Genomic DNA, 21480 nt, shown 5'->3' with positions numbered 1-21480 from the left:
CCTTTTGTCTTCAATGCCTTTAGTTTTATTGCAAAGCATGTCTTTTGTCTGGAAATTTTGAACTAGTAACTTGTGGAATCTGGAATCCTCCAGTAGCATTTGATGTCATGGTTCCTATCTTTTTTGAAGACTTGTGACCGCTTCTATGAGTGTCCAGCTCTGCTTTGATCCTTGGTCACGGTGTGTGCCCCTGCATCTTGTTTTCAGTTCAGTTCAGTCGCTCAGTTGTGTCCGACTCTTTGCGACCCCATGAATCACAGCACGCCAGGCCTCCCTGTCCATCACCAAGTCCTGGAGTTCACTCACACTTACGTCCATTGAGTCGGTGATGCCGTCCAGCCATTTCATACTCTGTCATCCCCTTTTCCTCCTGCCCTCAATCCCTCCCAGCATCAGGGTCTTTTCCAATGAGTCAGCTCTTCGCATGAGGTAGCCAAAGTATTGGAGTTTCAGCTTTAGCATCAGTCCTTCCAATGAACACCCAGGACTAATCTCCTTTAGAATGGACTGGTTGGATCTCCTTGCAGTCCAAGGGACTCTCTAGAGTCTTCTCCAACACCGCATCTTGTGTTAGGCACCACAAAAGAGAGCTCTTCCAGTGCACATTGACTGTGGCCTCAGTTCTGAAATGCTTACCTCAGCTTATTCTTTGCAGATGTTATCCATCTTATTGCTGACTTATTCTTCTTGCATCTTTTGCTGAATTTAATAGTTAGCACCATTTTATTATTCATGATTTTGGTGCCATAATTAACATTCTTATACAAGCTTTCTCATATAAATAAAATTTTCTTATAGTGAATTTATCTAGGAATGGAACTTCCAGGTTAAAGGGTATTCCCCTTTTCAACTTCTATGTCAAGTTGTTTTCTAAAGGTTTTTTTTTTAAATATAAATAATTTACTTTCCTATTAGGAGGGCACAAAAGTTCCTATTTTTCCATGTTTTTGTCAACACTTAGTACTGTCAGACTTTTTTTATTCCACTCTGTAGAGTAGAATAGAGTAGAAAATAGATTTTATTTTGCTTTTATTCTCTATTTCTTCAATTGCTAGTACCTGTATTTCTTGAACTACTAATACTCTAGTCACTTGTAACCTCTTTTCCAGTCACAGGACTGGAAAAGGTCAGTTTTCATTCCAATCCCAAACAAAGGCAATGCCAAAGAATGCTTAAACTACTGCACAATTGCACTCATCTCACATGCTAGTAAAGTAATGCTCAAAATTCTCCAAGCCAGGCTTCAGCAATACATGAACCGTGAACTTTCTGACATTCAAGCTGGTTTAGAAAAGGCAGAGGAACCAGAGATCAAATTGCCAACATCCGCTGGATCATGGAAAAAGAAAGAGAGTTCCAGAAAAACATCTATTTCTGCTTTATTGACTATGCCAAAGCCTTTGACTGTGTGGATCACAAGAAACTGTGGAAAATTCTGAAAGAGATGGGAATACCAGACCACCTGACCTGCCTCTTAAGAAATCTGTATGCAGGTCAGGAAGCAAGAGTTAGAACTGGACATGGAACAACAGACTGGTTCCAAATAGGAAAAGGAGTACGTCAAGGCTGTATATTGTCACCCTGCTTATTTAACATATATGCAGAGTACATCATGAGATATGCTGGAATGGAAGAAACACAAGCTGGAATCAAGATTGCTGGGAGAAATATCAGTAACCTGAGATATGCAGATGATGCCACCCTTATGGCAGAAAGTGAAGAGGAGCTAAAAAGCCTCTTGATGAAAGTGAAAGTGGAGAGTGAAAAAGTTGGCCTGAAGCTCAACATTCAGAAAACGAAGATCATGGCATCTGGTCCCATCACTTCATGGGAAATAGTGGAAACAGTGTCAGACTTTATTTTTTTGGGCTCCAAAATCACTGCAGATGGTGATTGCAGCCATGAAATTAAAAGACGCTTACTCCTTGCAAGGAAAGTTATGACCAACCTAGATAGCATATTCAAAAGCAGAGACATTACTTTTCTGACTAAGGTTCGTCTAGTCAGGGCTATGGTTGGATGTGAGAGTTGGCCTGTGAAGAAGGCTGAGCACTGAAGAATTGATGCTTTTGAACTGTGGTGTTGGAGAAGACTCTTGAGAGTCCCTTGGACTGCAAGGAGATCCAACCAGTCCATTCTGAAGATCAGCCCTGGGATTTCTTTGGAAGGAATGATGCTAAAGCTGAAGCTCCAGTACTTTGGCCACCTCATGTGAAGAGTTGTCTCATTGGAAAAGACTCTGATGCTGGGAGGGACTGGGGGCAGGAGGAGAAGGGGACGACAGAGGATGAGATGGCTGGATGGCATCACTGACTCGATGGACGTGAGTCTGAGTGAACTCCGGGAGTTGGTGATGGACAGGGAGGCCTGGCATGCTGCGATTCATGGGGTCACAAAGAGCTGGACACGACTGAGTGACTGAACTGAACTGAACCTTTTTTCATGTGTTAATTCACCATTTATATTTTTTCTACTGTGAAATGCTCTTTATGCGTTTTTCCTGTTATTTTATTTTCCTCAATGATTTTAATAATTTCTTTACATATTCATTTATCTTATATATGTATTTCAAATATCTCCATAGTTTTTGGTTTTTCATTTTATTTTGTGGCTTTTATTGAACAGAAGTTCTTAATTTTAATGAAGGTGTATTTATTAGTCTTTTGTGTTGAGTCTTGCTTCTAATTATAAGCTAATACTGATATTTCCTCATATTTTCTTCTAAAAGTCTTAAAATTTACCTTTCACAGTTTATAATCTTTAAACCTTGGGGTTGATTTTTCATGTGTAATTTTAATTAATAAATTACTTATTTATCTGTATTTCCATTCATTCTTGTCATATACTTACACATTTTGACATACAGTAGTTAAGGTGCATTTTTTTGTAGTCTGCATTTTTATTTGCATTCAAGGTATTCTCATTTACCTAAGTTGTGCACAAAGGTTAGTACTTTGGCCGACACTTCTCTCATAATTGTTATATTAATGCAATTCACCCCTCTGTGTGGATTATCTGGTTTCTATAAAGGTGTGTGCTCTGCCTGAAGGCTCTTTCATATTCATTGCATTTATAGGGTTTCTCTCTAGTGTGAAGGATCTGATGTTATTTAAGGACAGAATATGTATTAAAGACTTTTCCAGAGAAATGACATTCTTATATTTTTTTCACCAGTGTGAATTTGCTCATGTACTTAACAGGATGTGTGGTAACTGAAAGCTCTTCCACAGGGAACACATTCATAGAGTGTCTTTTGTGAGTTTTTCAGTGGCTATAAAAGTTAGAGCTGTTTCTAAAGGTTCTTTCAAATTTACTCCATTTACAGGGTTTCTCTCCAGTGTGACAGTTGTATTTTTTCCAGTTGCACAATTGCACAATTTATTAAACAAAGCTTTCCGTTTTTTGTCTTTCATATAAATTGTCAGCAGTTTTTTTCCAACTTCTACATTCGAAATATATTATGTTCCAATTGCTTTGTCTTTAGCAGGTTCTCAATAAACATAGGTGGCCTGCACCTGGCATGGTTGTGATGTGTACAACTTGCCATTAACATCATTGAACTAAATAGCACAGATACCCCAACTTAATGGCTCATTCATGTACCATCATTTATTCAGTAAGAGTCATTTCATGAAGTACAGACTCCATTGCTGGCTCTTGAGTTTGTGAGTTCCTTCTAGATACCAGATGCCTATTGTGATCCACGGCCAGTCACAGCGCTTCTCTCAGAGGCTGTGGTGATCAGTCACTGCCTGTCTGTTCTTTGTTTCACACACAGACAGCAAGCGTGTTGTTGTATTCCCTCCTTGTCTGCCTGTGATCACGGCACAGGACATTTTACACAAATGGATGCATGGGGATTGCCTAACAAAGATGAAGCTCTGGTAGTGAAACAAAAGGTGGCGAAAATGAAATTCTGATTGAACATAGAGCTGTAGAGGCAACCTCTGGATGCAGGAGTGTGGCCACTGTAGCTGCTTGAGAAAATACAGCCATCCAGCCAGAGAACGGCGTGAAGGTGCGTTCCCTGACACAGTGAGGGAAGCAGATGTGACGAAAGGACGAGGATGTCCCCGAGGAGGTGACAGTGACAAGGCGTTCACATTAAAGAACCCTGTGATGCTTTGTCACATTGAAAATGCTGGAAAATGTGGGATCATGACCATTGGCCATGACATTTGAATAAATGTGCATTCCCGAGGGAAAGTTAGCATGAGAAGGATAAAGCAAGCACTGTTCAGACTACTCTTAATAAGTGTTTTCTGAAGAAATAAAACACTTTCCATTCTCCATATGTCTAATGTAGTCAGCTATAGCATGCTAAACCAGTATTATGCAGATGACACCACCCTTGGGGCAGAAAGTGAAGAGGAACTAAAAAGCCTCTTGATGAAAGTGAAAGAGGAGAGTGAAAAAGTTGGCTTGAAGCTCAACATTCAGACAACTAAGATCATGGCATCTGGTCCCATCACTCCATGGGAAATAGATGAAGAAACAGTGGAAACAGTGTCAGACTTTATTTTGGGGGGCTCCAAAATCACTGCAGATGGTGACTGCAGCCATGAAATTAAAAGACGCTTACTCCTTGGAAGGAAAGTTATGACCAACCTAGATAGCATATTGAAAAGCAGAGACATTACTTTGCCAACAAAGGTCTGTCTAGTCAAGGCTATGGTTTTTCCTGTGGTCATGTATGGATGTGAGAGTTGGACTGTGAAGAAAGCTGAGCACAGAAGAATTGATGCTTTTGAACTGTGGTGTTGGAGAAGACTCTTGAGAGTCCCTTGGACTGCACGGAGATCCAACCAGTCCATTCAGAAGGAGATCAGCCCTGGGATTTCTTTGGAAGGAATGATGCTAAAGCTGAAACTCCGATACTTTGGCCACCTCATGTGAAGAGTTGACTCATTGGAAAAGACCCTGATGCTGGGAGGGATTGGGGGCAGGAGGAGAAGGGGACGACAGAGGATGAGATGGCTGGATGGCAGCACGGACTCGATGGACGTGAGTCTGAGTGAACTCTGGGAGTTGGTGATGGACAGGGAGGCCTGGTGTGCTGCGATTCATGGGGTCGCAAAGAGTCAGACACGACTGAGCGACAGAACTGAACTGAAACCAGTATTAGTTTTGCTATTTTATTTTCTGTACTTTCATAACTGACACTAGGGAGAGTTTTAATGTTTGAATGAAAAATTTTAAAGATCAAGGAACAATTCATAAGTAATTCTCCCAGATATTGCTTTGCATGGTCATTTTTAGAGTCCTGTACTAATGTGCAAACTGAGGACTGCCTGCATTTTTTTAAATGTAGACTCAGTGTGAGACCACAGATATGGACTGGTTTTCTTTGGATTCTTTTAGCTCATTTGTTCTGCTATCGACATATTTGCCGTAAGAAAATAAAATAGTACGGTTAACATTTTATTTGGCAGTAGGCTAGAAGATGTAGACATGATGATGGAACAACAGAAATGAACTTGTGACTGCTTATCACAGGTTCTGGAACATAATACGCCCTAGATAAGTGCAAAGCATATCCAGGATTTGATCATTTGTCTCTGCCTCCACTGTTCCCACTGTGGTCTGAGTCACCTTCATGTCTGCTGAATGGTTGCAGTGTTCTGTGAGGTCACCCTGCTTCTTCCTTGCCTCCCTGTAGGTTGCATTTAGTACATGGCACAGGCTCCCCAGTCCCTCAGAAAAAGCCAGAAGCTTTACACTGGGCTCAGGGTTTGTATTGATCTGGACCCTCATCTCCCACCATCCTCCTGCTGGCTTACTCCAATCCATCTGTAGTGACATCAGCCCCGTTTCTTGGATGCGCCAAGTACTCTTCTGCCTGAGAGACTTTCATAGGCCTTCCTTCTGCCTGGAATGCCCGTTCTGCAAGTATTCATCTGACTGATTCCTCTTCCCTGCTTCAAGTCTTTGCCCAAGTGAAGCCTAATAACTTTATTCACAATTTTAATCACCCTCACTGCAACGTCACTACGATCCCCTTGCTGCAGCTGCTGCTGCTAAGTCGCTTCAGTCGTGTCCGACTCTGTGCGATCCGCTTATCCTGTTCCATTTTTTCCCACAGACTTTTCACCTTTAACATAATTTGTGAACTTATTGTCTTTTTGTTTATTGTCTCTCTTCCCTGTCAGGAGGTAAGCCTAATAAGTTCAGAGTTCTTTGATTTATTTACTAAATTTTCTCAAGGGCTTAGAACATTTCCTAGCATACATTATGTCCTCAGAAAATATTTCAGTTATGAATGTTTGAAAGAAGCTGTTGGTGGTGGTATTTGATAATTATTTTCCATCTTGTACCATTCCAGCAGACTTGGCAGCATTTGTTGTAGAAATCATGTCTTATTTACTCACTGTAAAATTGCCTGGAATGCAGTATTGTAGTGCTGGCTTCCCCCTGTAAATAATTGATCTCTACGCTTAAGAGCTGTAAGAAAGATCACAGGAAAAATACAGGAGCATTTAACATAAGGAATTCAATCCAACATGTATTTATGAAGTATTTACTATGTGCAGTGGTATAAATTGAATGGTGTTATGTTTCCCTCAGGTTTTAACTAAGCTGTTTATTTTCATTGGATACCTGGTTTTCATGGAGTTTAATCTGACCTGCTTGACAGATAGCATTGGATCCAATACCGATGGTGAACTTTTTGAGTTAGAGCTAACCGTGGCAAAATTATCAGGATGTAACTAAAGGAGAGGATCAGTTATGGAAGGTTTAAACCTGGATAGGCATTTTGAAAGATAAGCCTAATCAGAGCCTAAGGGAAGTACTTGGTGTGATGAGGGACTTTTTAATGACCAGAGTTAGTAAGAGCATTTTTTGACTTTTCAAGAGTACAGTATACTTAGATAGCTTAGATTGTATATGGAAAGAGTTGTAGTCTATTTTTTATGGTGTTTATGTGGAAATAGGGGGGAAATGAAGGACTCAGTTGCTTTTTTTCAGTGATCCAATGTATACTTGTGATACCTTGAAATTTCTCATGAATGTGATAGGATCAGTGATTTTCCTCAATGATGCCCTATTTCCTCGCACATGTAACTATGAAATCATTTAATGGGATCGTATAATGCTCACCTTAATTTGGGAAATTAAATAGTCTCTTACCTTGGCAATTTTAGAAAGCAACTCCAGTTGTTAGCATGGCAGTTCATGTTTCTGAGTAATCGTAAAGTGGATTATGATAAATAATCACTTATTGTATATATTTGCCAGGCACAGTGTTAGACACTGTATACTCTCATAATTACATAAATGAATGCGTAGTAACAATCAAGGAAACTGAAGGAAGGGAAGGCTACCCTCTGGAGGAGATGTTTGAATTGATATTTGAAAGATGATTGTATTAGCTAGAGGGTCAAGAATGGGTTTAATGACAAGGATCATGTAGGAACATAGGAATGAAGGTAGGTCGGTAGGAAGAAATGTTGGGCTTGCATAGACCATGCAGTGCAAAGCCTTTTAGGCTAGAGGTTGGTTTTGGTCTTTTTCCTTAGACCAGTGAGAAGCAAGTAAAAGGTTGTAAGCCAGGCAATAGTATGGTTGGACTGATGATGAGACTTCAAGGTGAAGCACTGTTGTAAGGGAGTTTGCAGTGTGGAAAGCTGTTCTGAAGATTTTGAAGATGTCTGAGTAAGGTCTGACTGTAGCTAAGGTGGTGAGAGAGTAATGGAGTCGAAAGATATCAGTGGTGCAGATGTCATAGGACTTGGTGCCTATGTGCTGGATGTCTCTCTTACTTAAGCCCTGCTATTTATCTAATTGTTCATGACGTTTCTGCTAAAAGATTTCTTTATTCACAATTCATTATTCAGAACCTTATAAAACAAGAGTAGTGATTTTGTTTCTTCATGTTTGTTTTGGGATTGGTGTAGGTTCAAGTATTTCTGGAAACAGCAAGATATTAGTATCTTCTAAGGCTCGTCATTCATGGTTGAGGAGTTAACAGACTTTGAAATTTAAAAAAGTGAAATAATAAAACAGAAGAACAATTCATTTTTGTAGAATTTTTTCCTGCAATGTGATTTCCTGTGAGTTGAATCAAAATCTGTTGCCCTAGGTGCTAGGGACTCAAAAAACAAAGTATACCAAAAGGTGGTGAGTATTGAAGGGTGATTTTAGTTTTTACAGGTTGAGGCACACCAGTGGCACATGCAACCAAAATAAGGACACAAGAAATGATAGTTAAGTTAGCAGTCTGGGCCCCAAGGCCTGGGTAGCAAAGACTGAGTTAGAAGATGCTTTATGACCCCCAAAATCATATTTTCATTTATCCTTATTGTCTGTTACCTGAGCAGTGTTAACTGTCTGAATCCGATCAGTATCAGGCACTGTTTAATCTTTCTTTTTGGATAGATTTCGTGTGTGAGTGTGTATACCAATATCATATACACATATGTATGTGTCAACCATAGCCAGATTTATTTGTTGTACATTGGTTATAATAATTAAAAATACAGCTACTTGTCAGAACTTTTCAAATGTATAGTCAGTAGGCTCTCAGACCTCAGTGGTTCTGGAGAAAAACCGTGCATTGAGATGAATGATGGGTTAATTAAAGGGACTTTGAAGGTGTTTGTGAATTGGTCTTTGGTCCATCAATGCTCAGTATATTTTACTTTTTGTCAAAAAGGAACCCTTTGCTTACAGGAATTAAAATAGAAACAGCTCCCAGATAAACTGGAGAAAATCTTACTGTGTGTGTCAAGCTGGGTTCTATCCATCAGGGTGGTATCATGGTTGAAAGTTGTAGCCACAGACTGTTTTGTTGGTGGGGTGGTGGAGCTCCCTGAATTCAATGTTATTTCATGACTAGGCGCTTCATCACACAATGTCGAGGTACTAAATCGGAAGGAAACTGCATAGTGAGCTGGTTTTACTGGTTTGATGGAGTAGTTCAGTACTTTGCTCCTTTCCCTTATATAAGCTGGTTTGTACCACATACTAATGAGCATCTCTACATGTGCTCATTTCTAGTTCTGTCCAAAATCCAAGATGTATTTTAACATTCGACTGTTACTGATTGCCTCTAAACTCCTATAAAAGGCTTATCACATCTTTTCTGGGATCAGTGTCCTTTCTGGGATCCATTCTGAATCTCCCTCATACTTGAGCACTTGTTAGAAGTGCAGAATCTATCCAAGACCCATGAGTGAGAGGATGCATGTTAAAGAGAGAAATACATCTTTAGATACCAGCAGTAGTAAAAGTCACTTGAGCCTTTAGAACCAATGTGCGGCTGAGGACTTTCAGATAAATTAGGTTTCATCACCAATTCTTGGAAATAAGTATGATCAGCCCTTTGTGAGTGACAGGTTACTTTGAGCCTCATTTTCCTCAACTGTTTGTATGAATGATCAGTATATTGGTGGAATATTGGGAGGATTAAATTAATGCCAGAACTGGTATATGCTGTATTTTTGGTAAATGTGATGTGCCTTCTCTTCTTTTGGAGCTTACTGGGTAGCACTGTTCATTCTTACCTGCCCTGTACCTTGTTGTATTTTCTTACTCTCATTCCTAAAATGTCTTTAGTTAGTCCACTGCAGTAATTACTTACTAAGGGGTATTTATTAAAGATTTCTGACTGCGTGGGCTCTTTGTTGAGGCTCACAGGCTTTCCTTCTTGCAGTGCCCGGGCTTCTCAATTTGTAGCACAGAGGCTTAGTTGCCTGTGACATGTGGGATCTTAGTTCTCCCACCAGGGATCAAACCTGTATCCCCTGCATTGGAAGGTGGATACTTAACCACTGGACCACCAGGGAAGACCCCTAACTGGTATTTAGATCACCTCTAGTATCCAAAGAAGTCTGTCTTACCCAAGAGTGTAGTTTCCACGCTGGAGTTCACTCCACAGAGGCAGTAAGACAAGATAGCAAAGACATTGGGGATTTGGGAAGGCATTGAACACATCAGCACAATTCAGCACTTTGTTATTAACACCATCTATTTGGCAAACACAATGTATCTTTGATCTTGCAGATTATATAAGCAACAAAGATACTTCATTATTTTTTATTATAGCTATGCTGAACATGAAGTAATCTTCAGATGTCCTCATTATATGAAAATAAGGCTTTTTTTTTTTTAAAGCAATTGACTTTTGAAATGCAACAATTGAATGCTCACTGGAAATTAATGAGCACTGGGGGGATAGTTGGAAGGTAATTATTAAGAGATTGGACTTGGCTATGACCGATGCTATAAGCCAACTATTAGGTACTGCTGCTACCACGCAGGAAATAAAGCAAGTACATGGCATTGATAAAGGTTTTTAAATTAGAGCTGTACTTTCCCAATGGATATAGCATTTTCCTGAGGTTAACCAAAAGTGCTTGTTTTCTGCTTTTAAATATTTGTCACATTGCCTCTTCTCTACCATTCTACCATGGGTCTTCAAGCGTGTACTCATATTCCCTTTTCACCTTGATTCTAATTAAAAGGGTTGATGAGTATATTTGTTTGTTTTTGTTTCCCTGTTAGGTATACTGTTTCTTTGAGATTGAAATATCACCGTATAAATGGTTAGACTTTTTAGGTATTTATCACTTAGAACCTGTTAAATTGAGATATTTTGTTTAAAAATGGTGATGCCATCTCCCATTTCTTGTTGATGTCGGGCCTTTTGTATGTCAGTCACTGTGTAAGTTTATCTCACTTCTCTCCTCACTTTGTCGATGGCAGAACTGGAATAGGAACCCAGCTACTGCAAATTCAAAAGCCCATGCTTCTTGCTGTGCTCATAATGCCTGTACTGAGTCATCCTGTGGATCATCCTTCCCTTGTACAGTTTTCCCTCTAATTCTGTGAACTTAATTGATTGGAAACCAAGTGTTGGATCTCAGAGGACTGAACTAACAAATCACCTCTCTGTACATTTTTAAGCAATCCAGGATTATTTCACAGATGATCGAGTTGCCAGTTGATGAACTGGCACTTGATCAAGTTGCCACAGATGAACTAAGATGATTTTTTGGGTTGATTTGAACCTAGAAGCTCTGTTATTGACCTGTTTTCCTGAGTCAGTTTTGGAACAGTGTGAGCCTGCTAGTAGGCTCTGTTCTGTTTTTGATGATACTTGATGTCCAAGGAATATGTCAGACCATTTCTTGATAATTTTGATGATTTAAAGCGGTGTGTAAGAACTCTAGCATAGAAATCCTGTATTTTACCATTTTCTATTCAGATTGCCTCTGTCAATTGCAAAAAGCTGTTAATTTTCTTCAATGGTAGTGACTTTTTCCAACTCCTGCCACCCAGTTATCTTTTTTTGGTAAATAAAAATGCTCTAGGACTTGTTTGTGTGGATTTGGGAAGGACAGTTCTTAGATTCATCTTGCTCTGATTTTTAAAATGCACTAAAATAACAGTCTTCGAGATATGATTTAGGCTGAGTCATGCCAAATTTCACTGTTTTCCTCTTTTTCTCCCTTTTGCAGGATGATGAAGTGGTCCTACAGTGTACCGCAACCATCCACAAAGAACAACAGAAACTCTGTTTGGCGGCAGAAGGATTTGGCAACAGACTTTGCTTCTTGGAGTCCACTTCGAATTCCAAGGTGAGATAAAGCCTTTTCAGGCCATTCAAACATTCAGGTTTTACTAGTGGTGTTGAAGTTATTTATGGGCACACTTCTGTTTTCTGCGGAACACATCAACTAAAGGAAATTGAACAGTCTTTTCACTATCCATTAAGCCCATTTCAATTGAGCCCCTAATCCATGTAAATAACTCAGATGCAGTTGTTAGCAGGAACAGACAGAGTCTTTTTGCTCCCATGCTATTTATATCCCAAGGGATAAGTAAACATGTTAATAATTTCAGAACCAGTAAGGGCTCTGAAGAAAAGCAGAGTGACAAGGTGGAGAGTGCTGAGGTAAGGACTCTCCCTTTTGCAAAGAATATGGAGGGAAGGCCATTCTGAGACAGGGACGTTTGAGCTGAATGAAGTGAGAAAGGGAGAAGCAGTAAGTTCCTGACCATTCTGGAAAGAGGGACCAGGCAATGCAAGGGCCCCTCATTAGGAATGTGCTTACAGTCTCTTGAAGGAAGGACCAATAGGCACTGCAGCTCTGGTACCATGAATGGGGCCACTAGTTAGGGGAGGTGAAGGGCCTACCAGCCCTTGATAGTATTGGATTGACCAAAAGGTTTGGGTTTTTATCTTCCCATCTTATGGGAAAACCCAGGCAAACTTATTGGCCAACCCCATAGTTGATACTCTTTCCTAGTAAGAAAGGAGGCCATTGGATCAGGTGAACAGTGCAATTCTATGTAATATTTAAAGATTGATTTGACTTTTTTGTGGATTCGAGCAGGGGTCACCAACTTCTGGTCTGCCGACCAGTCTGTGGCCTCTTAGGAAACTGGGCCTCACCGCAAGAGGTGAGTGGTGGGTGAGATAGCTAAGCTTCATCTACCCCTCTCCATTGCCTGCATTACCACCTGAACCATCCCTGCCCCTTCGTTGGTGGAAAAATTGTCTTCCGTGAGACTGGTCCCAGGTGCCAAAAAGGTTGGGGACCACTGGATTAGAGAATGTGGAAAGATTAAGATTAAAAGCGTGGAGAGCAGTGGAAGGTGCCTCCAGAAGTTTGCAGGGCAACTGCTGGGTCTGCTGATAAGAAGCAATGATGGTGAGGAAACTTAGTGAGGGGTTGGGGAATATGCTTAGAGGATTTAGAGGGTGTGCTGATAGATTAGAGTGTATAGAATAAAGGAAAGAGAGGAAAGGCAGATATCTCTGCAGGCAGGCAGTCAATCAGAAAACAGTTTATTAATCTTTGGGTAGCTCTTTTTAGATTACAGAGTCATTTGACATGCATGATCACATCTGATTGTCACAATAAGAGTATGTTATGCATAGTTATTGCTGTTCTATTCACTGTACACTTGAGGGCATGGATGGCTGAGAGACGACAGGTATTAGACCAGACGATTCCTGTGACTTGATGCCGCAGCATTGATAATGGCAAATTTTCGCACTTAACACCTCAGTCTTTTGATTTGAATCTCTGATGTTTTTTTAAAGCACAGGCCCATGATTCTTTATTCCCTGGGTCTGCGGCCCACATCTAATCAGGTTGAGTAACTGTAAACACTGCCAAAACGCCCAGAGTACTACTCCTATGGAAGCAGGCAGTTACTGAGCATGAGAAGAGCCGGGTAGCGTCGCCTGCAGGGAGTTATAGGCTGATGGTCTTGGGTGTTTGCACAACCTCCTAGAGAGGCCTCTGGGATGCTGAGCCACGTAGATTGAGCCTGCAACAGCTACTGCAGGACCGAGGTCAGAAAACGCAAATCTGACCTTGCTTTCTTGCTTGGAATCATTTGGCGAGGATGAGTTCTCATCACTCAAAGGATAAATTCATAGTCCTAAAGTAACATTCATTGTCTTTTTCATCACGATTTAGTACCTGTGGTAGCCTTAACATTTCCTAATTATTCTTCAAGACAATTCTGGATGCTTCCTCCGAGAAAGGGGCTTGCTTTGGACCTCTGTTTTCTGCGCTTCCACAGCACTATCTTCCGTTCAGTTCAGTCGCTCAGTCGTGTCCGACTCTTTGTGACCCCATGAATCGCAGCACGCCAGGCCTCCCTGTCCATCACCAATTCCCGGAGTTCACTCAAACTCATGTCCATTGAGTTGGTGATGCCATCCAGCCATCTGACGAAAAGGGGAACATCCAGGTCGTGGCAAGACTCAGGTAGGGGGAGCTTGCAGGGTTCTGAGCCCTGGGCTTTGCTGCCGGGCTCCTTCCTGCGCAGTCCAAGGAGAGGGATTTTGTTTGCAATTTTCTGAAGGAACCAGACCTTCCTGTTTCATAGCTTCCTGTGTTAATCACTTCCTGAAGTACAGTTTTACTTTTTGCTGCTAACGACTGTTCTTTCAACATCATAGTAGACATCTGAGAAACAAGTGTAGACACATTTTCCGGAATCGATGTGAGAGATCCAAGTGCCGCTGCAGTAATAGTGTCTAATGCAGAGGCATTGGAAGTCAGCAGGGTACCGAACGAGGTCTCGTGAACTTCTAGCGTGGCCTTTTGTTTCATGCTGCCATCCTTAATTAATTCTTCCATGTTATTAAACAGACTATTCAAGTTTTTGCCAAAAACATCTTGAGCTTCTGCAATATGCTTATCAACTGCCTTCTTACGATCCAGTTTAGAATGGAGACCAAATACATCTTTTGTAGCTTCTTCCGCTGTGTTAAGCAGCCTGTTGGCAGCATCATGAAGTCTCTCCTCAGTAGTTTCTAAAGCCACCGAGGTGATTCATTCTTCTTCAACAAGCTGTAATTTCATTTCCTGCAAATGTCTTTGAGTGGTTTCAAGTTCCTGTGTCTTTCTTTGCAGGTCAGATTTGCGCTGGATAAGTTCATTTTTACTATCCATAAACAATTCTGTAACCCTATTTAGCTCTTCCTCAACAGCAGCAATTTTGTCAACCAATTTTATAATTTCTTCCTCTTGAACAGTTAGTTTTCTACTCATAGCTCTAAAATTTTCTTCAGAAATGTACACTCCATTTTTTTTCACGAGTTGCAGCAAGATCCTGTTTCAGACGCTTTATCTCTTCTGTATATTCCTTAATCAGAACTTTCTTGGTGAGTTTCTGGTTACCCTCAGGCTTATTGAGTATGTTCTTTGCTCGATGAGCATATTGCAATGGACTGAGAGTTTCCTCCAGGTTGAGAGATGCAGGAGAAACTCTTGCAACGATAGATGTTCGTGTACATCCTCCAAGAGAGTCCTGGAGGATTCTAGGCAGTTTAGATTCTCGATAAGGAGCATGAGGTGTTCTTTCCACAAGAGCAGTAATGACTTTCCCAGAGTCGACAGGGACTGATTGATACGTCTAGCTTCCCGAGCTCTCTTGCCAACTTCTCCAGAACAGCCAATGTTCTCACTGCCTGCAAGATCAACCAAGTTCAACTTTCCAGTTTTAACAAGCTCCTCTCCATCAACGGTAGTTTCTTTCATATGTATTTTAACACAGAAAACTGAGTGGGATCGACTAGAGTAGGCATTCATCAAAGTTGCTGTGGCTGTCCTTTTTGCTGCCCCCTTCTCCAAAGTTTGATAGGCTTGATCCTTGTTGTGTACTGTAATTTCTTCTAAACCTTTGATTATCACTCCCCTCTTGTTACGGGGACCATCAAACATCTGCAGTCTGTCAGAAACATCAGAAGACGGATTAAGGAGATCAAAGAGCTCTTCATTATAGATTTCCAATAGCGACACTTTCGCTGAAAATTCAGTACCATTATCAGTAAGTTTCTCAAAAATCTGATGAAGAGTATGTGGAATTATACCAGCCAAAGGATCCTGTTCCCAAGTATACTCTTCATTAGGGGAACTTTCACCTTCCATTGTAAAGGTTTTTCCAGTGCCGGTTTGGCCATATGCAAAAATAGTGCAATTATTGCCCATAATAACTTCATCCAGAATTGGACAAACACTACTTCAGGAGACATCAATTTATTTAGTATTTGCTCCAAAAACCATATCAAAAGTGTACGTTTTCCTTGAGCTTTTGTCCTCCAGTCCTCCAGTTTGAACACTAACTTCCTTCCACACATGATCACATTCTACTGCTGAATGGGCATTAGCTTTCTGCTCTGCCAAATTAAATGGTCTGCATCTCACCACCACCTGATGCCCCCCCCACCCCCCCGCAGATGAACTTGGCTGAGACGCCATGACCACCCCCCAAGAAGGCCAGCCACAGACCCGGGCTCCCCAGTCCCCTACTGGGCACTGGCGTGCACTCAGAAATTGCCATCGCCCAGGAACCGCACCAGCTCAAGCCCCCCAGCAACAAACCTAGTCTCCGTTCCAAGCCCAGGAAACCTGAATCCCTGATTCTTAATGACATAGTACCCCTTTGGTTATTCTGTGAACAATGTCTATACATGATTTATTAAAATAATTTAGTGCCAAGTCATGTTTCCAATATTACAATGATGGGTGACATAACATTATGCATTTTATAGTCCTGCCTTGATTTATTTTTAATTTGACAAATGTTTATTGAGCATTCTCTTTGTGAAAATTACTGTGCTAGATGTCCAGTTGTGAAAAATATTCTTCTATTCTAGAAAGCATATCAAGAATTTAATATTTAGTACTTTCCCTGTGGTTGCTGGTATTTTGTAGTGGCTAGAACCAGGCAGGCCAGTTAGCTAGGTTTTGATTTTTCACTATATTGGCTGTCATTGCCTTGGTCTTTAAGAGCTGATTTCCAGTACTAAAAATGAATTCTCCCGATTCTCTAGCAGGTGTGTTATGTAGTAGTCAAGGCACTGAAATAGGCTAGGCATTCATTTAATGTTGAGATCAATCAAGATGGAGTAGAAGGAGGTGGAGCTCACCTCTCCCGACAAGCACATCAAAAATACGTTTACACGTGGAACATTTCTCACTGAAAACTAACTAGAAACTGGCTCAAAGGGTTCTGTACAACCAAGGGTGTAAGAAGATCCACATGGAATCTTGTATGAAGGGAAGAGAAGTGATCAGGTTGAGACCTGTGCCTTTGGAAGGGGACTCAGAGGAAAAGAGAAATGATACAGGTGGAGATTTGTCCTGGGGAGTGAGCAGGTCCAGCCACATGTTGGGTGTGCCCAGGGGTTTGGCACAGGGAACTTGAGCTCTTTTGCTGGTTGGAGAGCTGGTGGGACTCACTAGAGGGCTATGGGAAGCCTGGATTTTGCTTGTGAGCTGTGGGCCTGCACTAGCTTGCTCCTAAAGCAGGGTGGAGAGGGCAGATTGAAGACTGTGGAGATGGCTGCTTGGTTTCCCTCGCCTTCTCTATTGCATGCCACAGCCTGAGCCCAGTGAACACTCCAGCCCTGCTTACTGTTTGCTAATGATGAAATGTCAGAAACAGAAGACATAGAAACAATCCTTTCTAAAATTGCATCAAAACTTATAAAATACCCAGGAATAAACTAAGGAGGTAAAAGACCTTTGCAATGAAAACTATAAAAATTTGTTGAAGGAAATTGAAGATGATACAAAGAAATATATTTCATTCATAAATTGGAAGAAATAATATTGGTAAATATCTCTTCTACCTAAAGCAATCTACATGGCATCTGGTCCCGTCACTTCATGGCGAATAGATGGGGAAACAGTGGAAACGGTGACAGACTTTATTTTCTTGGGCTCCAAAATCACTGCAGATGGTGACTGCAACCATGAAATTAAAAGACGCTTACTCCTTGGAAGGAAAGTTATGACCAACCTAGATAGCATATTAAAAAGCAGAGACATTACTTTGGCCACAAAGGTCCATCTAGTCAAGGCTATGGTTTTTCCAGTAGTCATGTTGGACACGACTGAAGCGACTTAGCAACAGCAGCAGCAGCATGTATGGATGTCAGAGTTGGAGTATAAAGAAAGCTGAGTGCCAAGAAGTTGATGGTTTTGAACTGTGGTTTTGGAGAAGACTCTTGGGAGTCCCTTGGACTGAAAGGAGATCTAACCAGTCAATCCTAAAGGAAATCAGTCCTAAATATTCATTGGAAGGACTGATGCTGAAACTGAAACTTCAATACTTTGGCCACGTGATGCTGGGAAAGATTGAAGGTAGGAGGAGAAGGGAATGACAGAGGATAAGATTGTTGGATGGCATCACTGTCTCAATGGACGTGAGTTTGACTAAACTCCGGGAGTTGGTGATAGACAGGGAGGCCTGGTGTGCTGCAGTCCATGGGATTCGCAAAGAGTCGGACACGACTGAGCAACTAAACTGAATCCCTGTCACATACCCATGACATTTACCACAGAGCTAGAAAAAATAATCCTAAAATGTATATGGAAACACGAAGAGCCCTGAATTGCCAAAGCAGTTTTGAGAAAAAAGAATAAAGCTGGCGGTATTATGCTCCTGACTTCAGACTAGACTACAAAGCTTTAGTAATCAAAACAACGTGGTACTGGCATAAAAAGAAACACATAGATCTACGGAACAGAATCAGGGAAGGCAATGGCAATCCACTCCAGTACTCTTGGCAGGCAAATCCCATGGACGGAGGAGCCTGGTAGGCTGCAGTCCATGGGGTCGCTAGCAGTCGGACATGACTGAGTGACTTCACTTTCACTTTTTACTTTCATGCATTGGAAAAGTAAATGGCAGCCCACTCCAGTGTTCTTGCCTGGAGAATCCCAGGGACGGGGGAGCCTGGTGGGCTGCTGTCTCTGGGGTCGCACAGAGTCAGACACGACCAAAGCGACTTAGCAGCAGCAGTAGCATCATGGAATAGAATAGAGAGCCCACAGATAAAGCCAGGCACCTACTGTCAAGTAGTCTACAACAAATGAGATAAGAATATACAATGGATTAAAAACAGTCTCTTCAATACGTGGTGCTGGGACTACTGGACAGTTACTTGTAAAAGAATGAGATTAGAATGTTTCCATACACCATATACAAACTAAATTCAAAATGGATAAAAGAGCTAAATCTTAGACCTGAAGCCATAAAATCCTAGAAGTGAACATAAGCAGAACATTCTATTTAATATACGCTGTTCAGTTCAGTCGCTCAGTCGTGTCCGACTCTTTGCGACCCCATGAATCGCAGCACGCCAGGCCTCCCTGTCCATCACCAACTCCTGGAGTTCACTCACAGCTATTTGTAAGGTCTCCCCAGACAGCCATTTTGCTTTTTTGCATTTGTTTTCCATGGGGATGGTCTTGATCCCTGTCTCCTGTACAATGTCACAAACCTCCGTCCATATTTCATCAGGCACTCTATCTATCAGATCTAGTTCCTTAAATCTATTTCTCACTTCCACTGTATAATCACAAGGGGTTTGATTTAGGTCATACCTGAATGATCTAGTGGTTTTCCCTACTTTCTTCAATTTGAGTCTGAATTTGACAATAAGGAGCTCATGATCTGAGCCACAGTCAGCTCCCAGTCTTGTTTTGCTGACTGTATAGAGCTTCTCCATCTTTGGCTGCAAAGAATATAATCAGTCTGATTTTGGTGTTGACCATCTGGTGATGTCCATGTGTAGAGTCTTCTCTTGTGTTGTTGGAAGAGGGTGTTTGCTATGACCAGTGTGTTCTCTTTGCAAAACTGTATTAACCTTTGCCCTGCTTCATTCTGTATTCCGAGGCCAAATTTGCCTGTTACTCCAGGTGTTTCTTGACTTCCTACTTTTGCATTCCAGTCCCCTATAATGAAAAGGGCATCTTTTTTGGGTGTTAGTTCCGAAAGGTCTTGTAGGTCTTCATAGAACTATTCAACTTCAGTTTCTTCAGCGTTACTGGTTGGGGCATAGATTGGTTTGCCTTGGAGACGAACAGAGATCATTCTGTCGTTTTTGAGATTGCATCAAAGTACTGCATTTCAGACTCTTTTGTTGACCATGATGGCTACTCCATTTCTTCTAAGGGATTCCTGCCCACAGTAGTAGATATAACGGTCATCTGAGTTAAATTCACCCATTCCAGTCCATTTTAGTTTGCTGATTCCTAGAATGTCAACGTTCACTCCTGCCATCTCTTGTTTGACCACTTCCAAATTGCCTTTATTCATGGACCTAACATTCCAGGTTCCTATGCAATATTGCTCTTTACAGCATCGGACCTTGCTTCTATCACCAGTCACAACCACAGCTGGGTATCGTTTTTGCTCTGGCTCCATCCCTTCTTTCTTTCTGGAGTTATTTCTCCAGTGATCTCCAGTAGCATATTGGGCACCTACCAAGCTGGGGAGTTCCTCTTTCAGTATCCTATCATTTAGCTTTTTCATACTGTTCATGGGGTTCTCAAGGCAAGAATACTGAAGTGGTTTGCCATTCCCTTCTCCAGTGGACCACATTGTGTCAGACCTCTCCACCATGACCTGCCCATCTTGGGTAGCCCCACAGGGCATGGCTTAGTTTCATTGAGTTAGACAAGGCTGTGGTCCTAGTGTGATTAGACTGACTAGTTTTCTGTGATTATGGTTTCAGTGTGTCTGCCCTCTGATGCCCTCTTGCAACACCTACCATCTTACTTGGGTTTCTCTTACCTTGGATGTGGGGTATCTCTTCACAGCTGCTCCAGCAAAGTGCAACCGCTACTCCTTACCTTGGATGAGGGGTATCTCCTCACTGCCACCAAATATACTCTGTTAGTGTAGCTGAAACAAGTATAATACTGTAATCACTGATACTTCAGCAAAAACTTACACAGTTATGTACATCAAGGGCTACTTGGCTATTAGTTGTGACTGATGACATGGTGCACTGACCATTCCAGCCATTTTTTTGTTCTTGTTGTGCTCTCTTATTCTTTTTCGTTTATCTGAAAATTTGTGTTTAGGATGAGATACTGAAATTGTTTATCAAGCATAGACTAGCAATTGAAATCTAGTAAACTGATCTGAACTTTTTTTTTTTTTTAATATTTCTTATAGCATACATCCTCTGTTCTTTCCCCTACTCAGGTTACTTGACAATTCCCTTCTATGTCAGTATTTTGCTTTTTTCATACTTCCATTTTACTTTGTTCTCACTAAATTGTATATCCTTCCTTTAGTTTTCCTGCTGGTGAAATACTGCTTGTCCTTCAAAGTCTATCTACAGCAGTCCCTCTTCTGGACTGTTTTTCTCAAAGAATTTGTTTATGTTGCTATTATATTGTCAGTTGGGCTTAATTCTGTGTAATATCCACAGCACCGTCTCTCCCTGAAATTGTAAGTATGTATACTCCCAGCTACATGGAGCAGCTTCTGAATTCTCTGAGGACCCTGGGTATAGATCATTTATGTTCTTATTTCTTAGTACGAAGCAGAAGTAAGTGAGTTATAACATTTAATAGATTATTAAATTTGAAAGGGAACCACTAGTCTTAGGACATACTTTTTATAAAATACACTTCTAATTTTCTATAATAACAAAGAGTCAAAGCTGTAGATTTCATTTCATGTTTAAACTATCAAACTTAGATACTGATATGTTTCATGCAGATGCATTTGAATTTGACATTCATTGGTAGAAAATGAGAGATTGCCTTTTTTTTACCTCTCAAATTGGCTCTCCTGCATTTATTATAAAGGTTGGGAGAACAGAATTATTGTTAGCATTGAGTGGTCAGTCACTGTAAATTATGTATGTGTTCCTGGAAATGATCCCAGAAATATCTTAAGCTACAGAATCTTCTAATCAAATGCAAGACTGACTTTTTCAAAAGACTGTTTCAGTCTCCTAGGATACTTATTCAGGCTAATCTCTTCCTGAAAGAGAATGTTTCATAATTCCAGCATAGATTTTCTTGCAAAAAATGTAAATACATATCTGATATGTTTAATTGGTTATTTGTAATTCACAATTATGGATACTTACTGTGCACTCTTTATATGAAATACATTTTTGTTTCTGTATTTTAGTGATTTTCAGAGATACCCATCTTATTATTATTAAAAGTTGATGGAGAAAATAGAAGTTATTAAAGAGGC

The 21480-nt window shown here is 40.9% G+C and overlaps 1 protein-coding gene and 1 pseudogene across 1 annotated transcript in view; one reads left to right on the top strand and one right to left on the bottom strand.

Annotated features, from left to right (window-relative positions):
• The first annotated feature begins 10633 nt into the window (after positions 1–10633).
• RYR2 (ryanodine receptor 2) overlaps positions 10634–21480 on the top strand; it is a 578200-nt gene continuing 567353 nt past the window's right edge. The window contains exons 1-2 of the mRNA XM_068983081.1: positions 10634–10663; positions 11460–11579. Coding sequence (XP_068839182.1) covers positions 10634–10663; positions 11460–11579 — 150 coding nt within the window. The remainder of the gene's footprint in view (positions 10664–11459; positions 11580–21480) is intronic.
• On the bottom strand, positions 13653–15725 carry LOC138087248 (kinesin-like protein KIF11 pseudogene; annotated as a pseudogene).

The sequence above is a fragment of the Capricornis sumatraensis genome, chromosome 10 (genome assembly GCF_032405125.1).
Source record: "Capricornis sumatraensis isolate serow.1 chromosome 10, serow.2, whole genome shotgun sequence".
NCBI lineage: Eukaryota > Metazoa > Chordata > Mammalia > Artiodactyla > Bovidae > Capricornis > Capricornis sumatraensis.
Note: the sequence above shows the minus strand (reverse complement) of the source record. Positions and strands in the feature narration are given on the sequence as shown.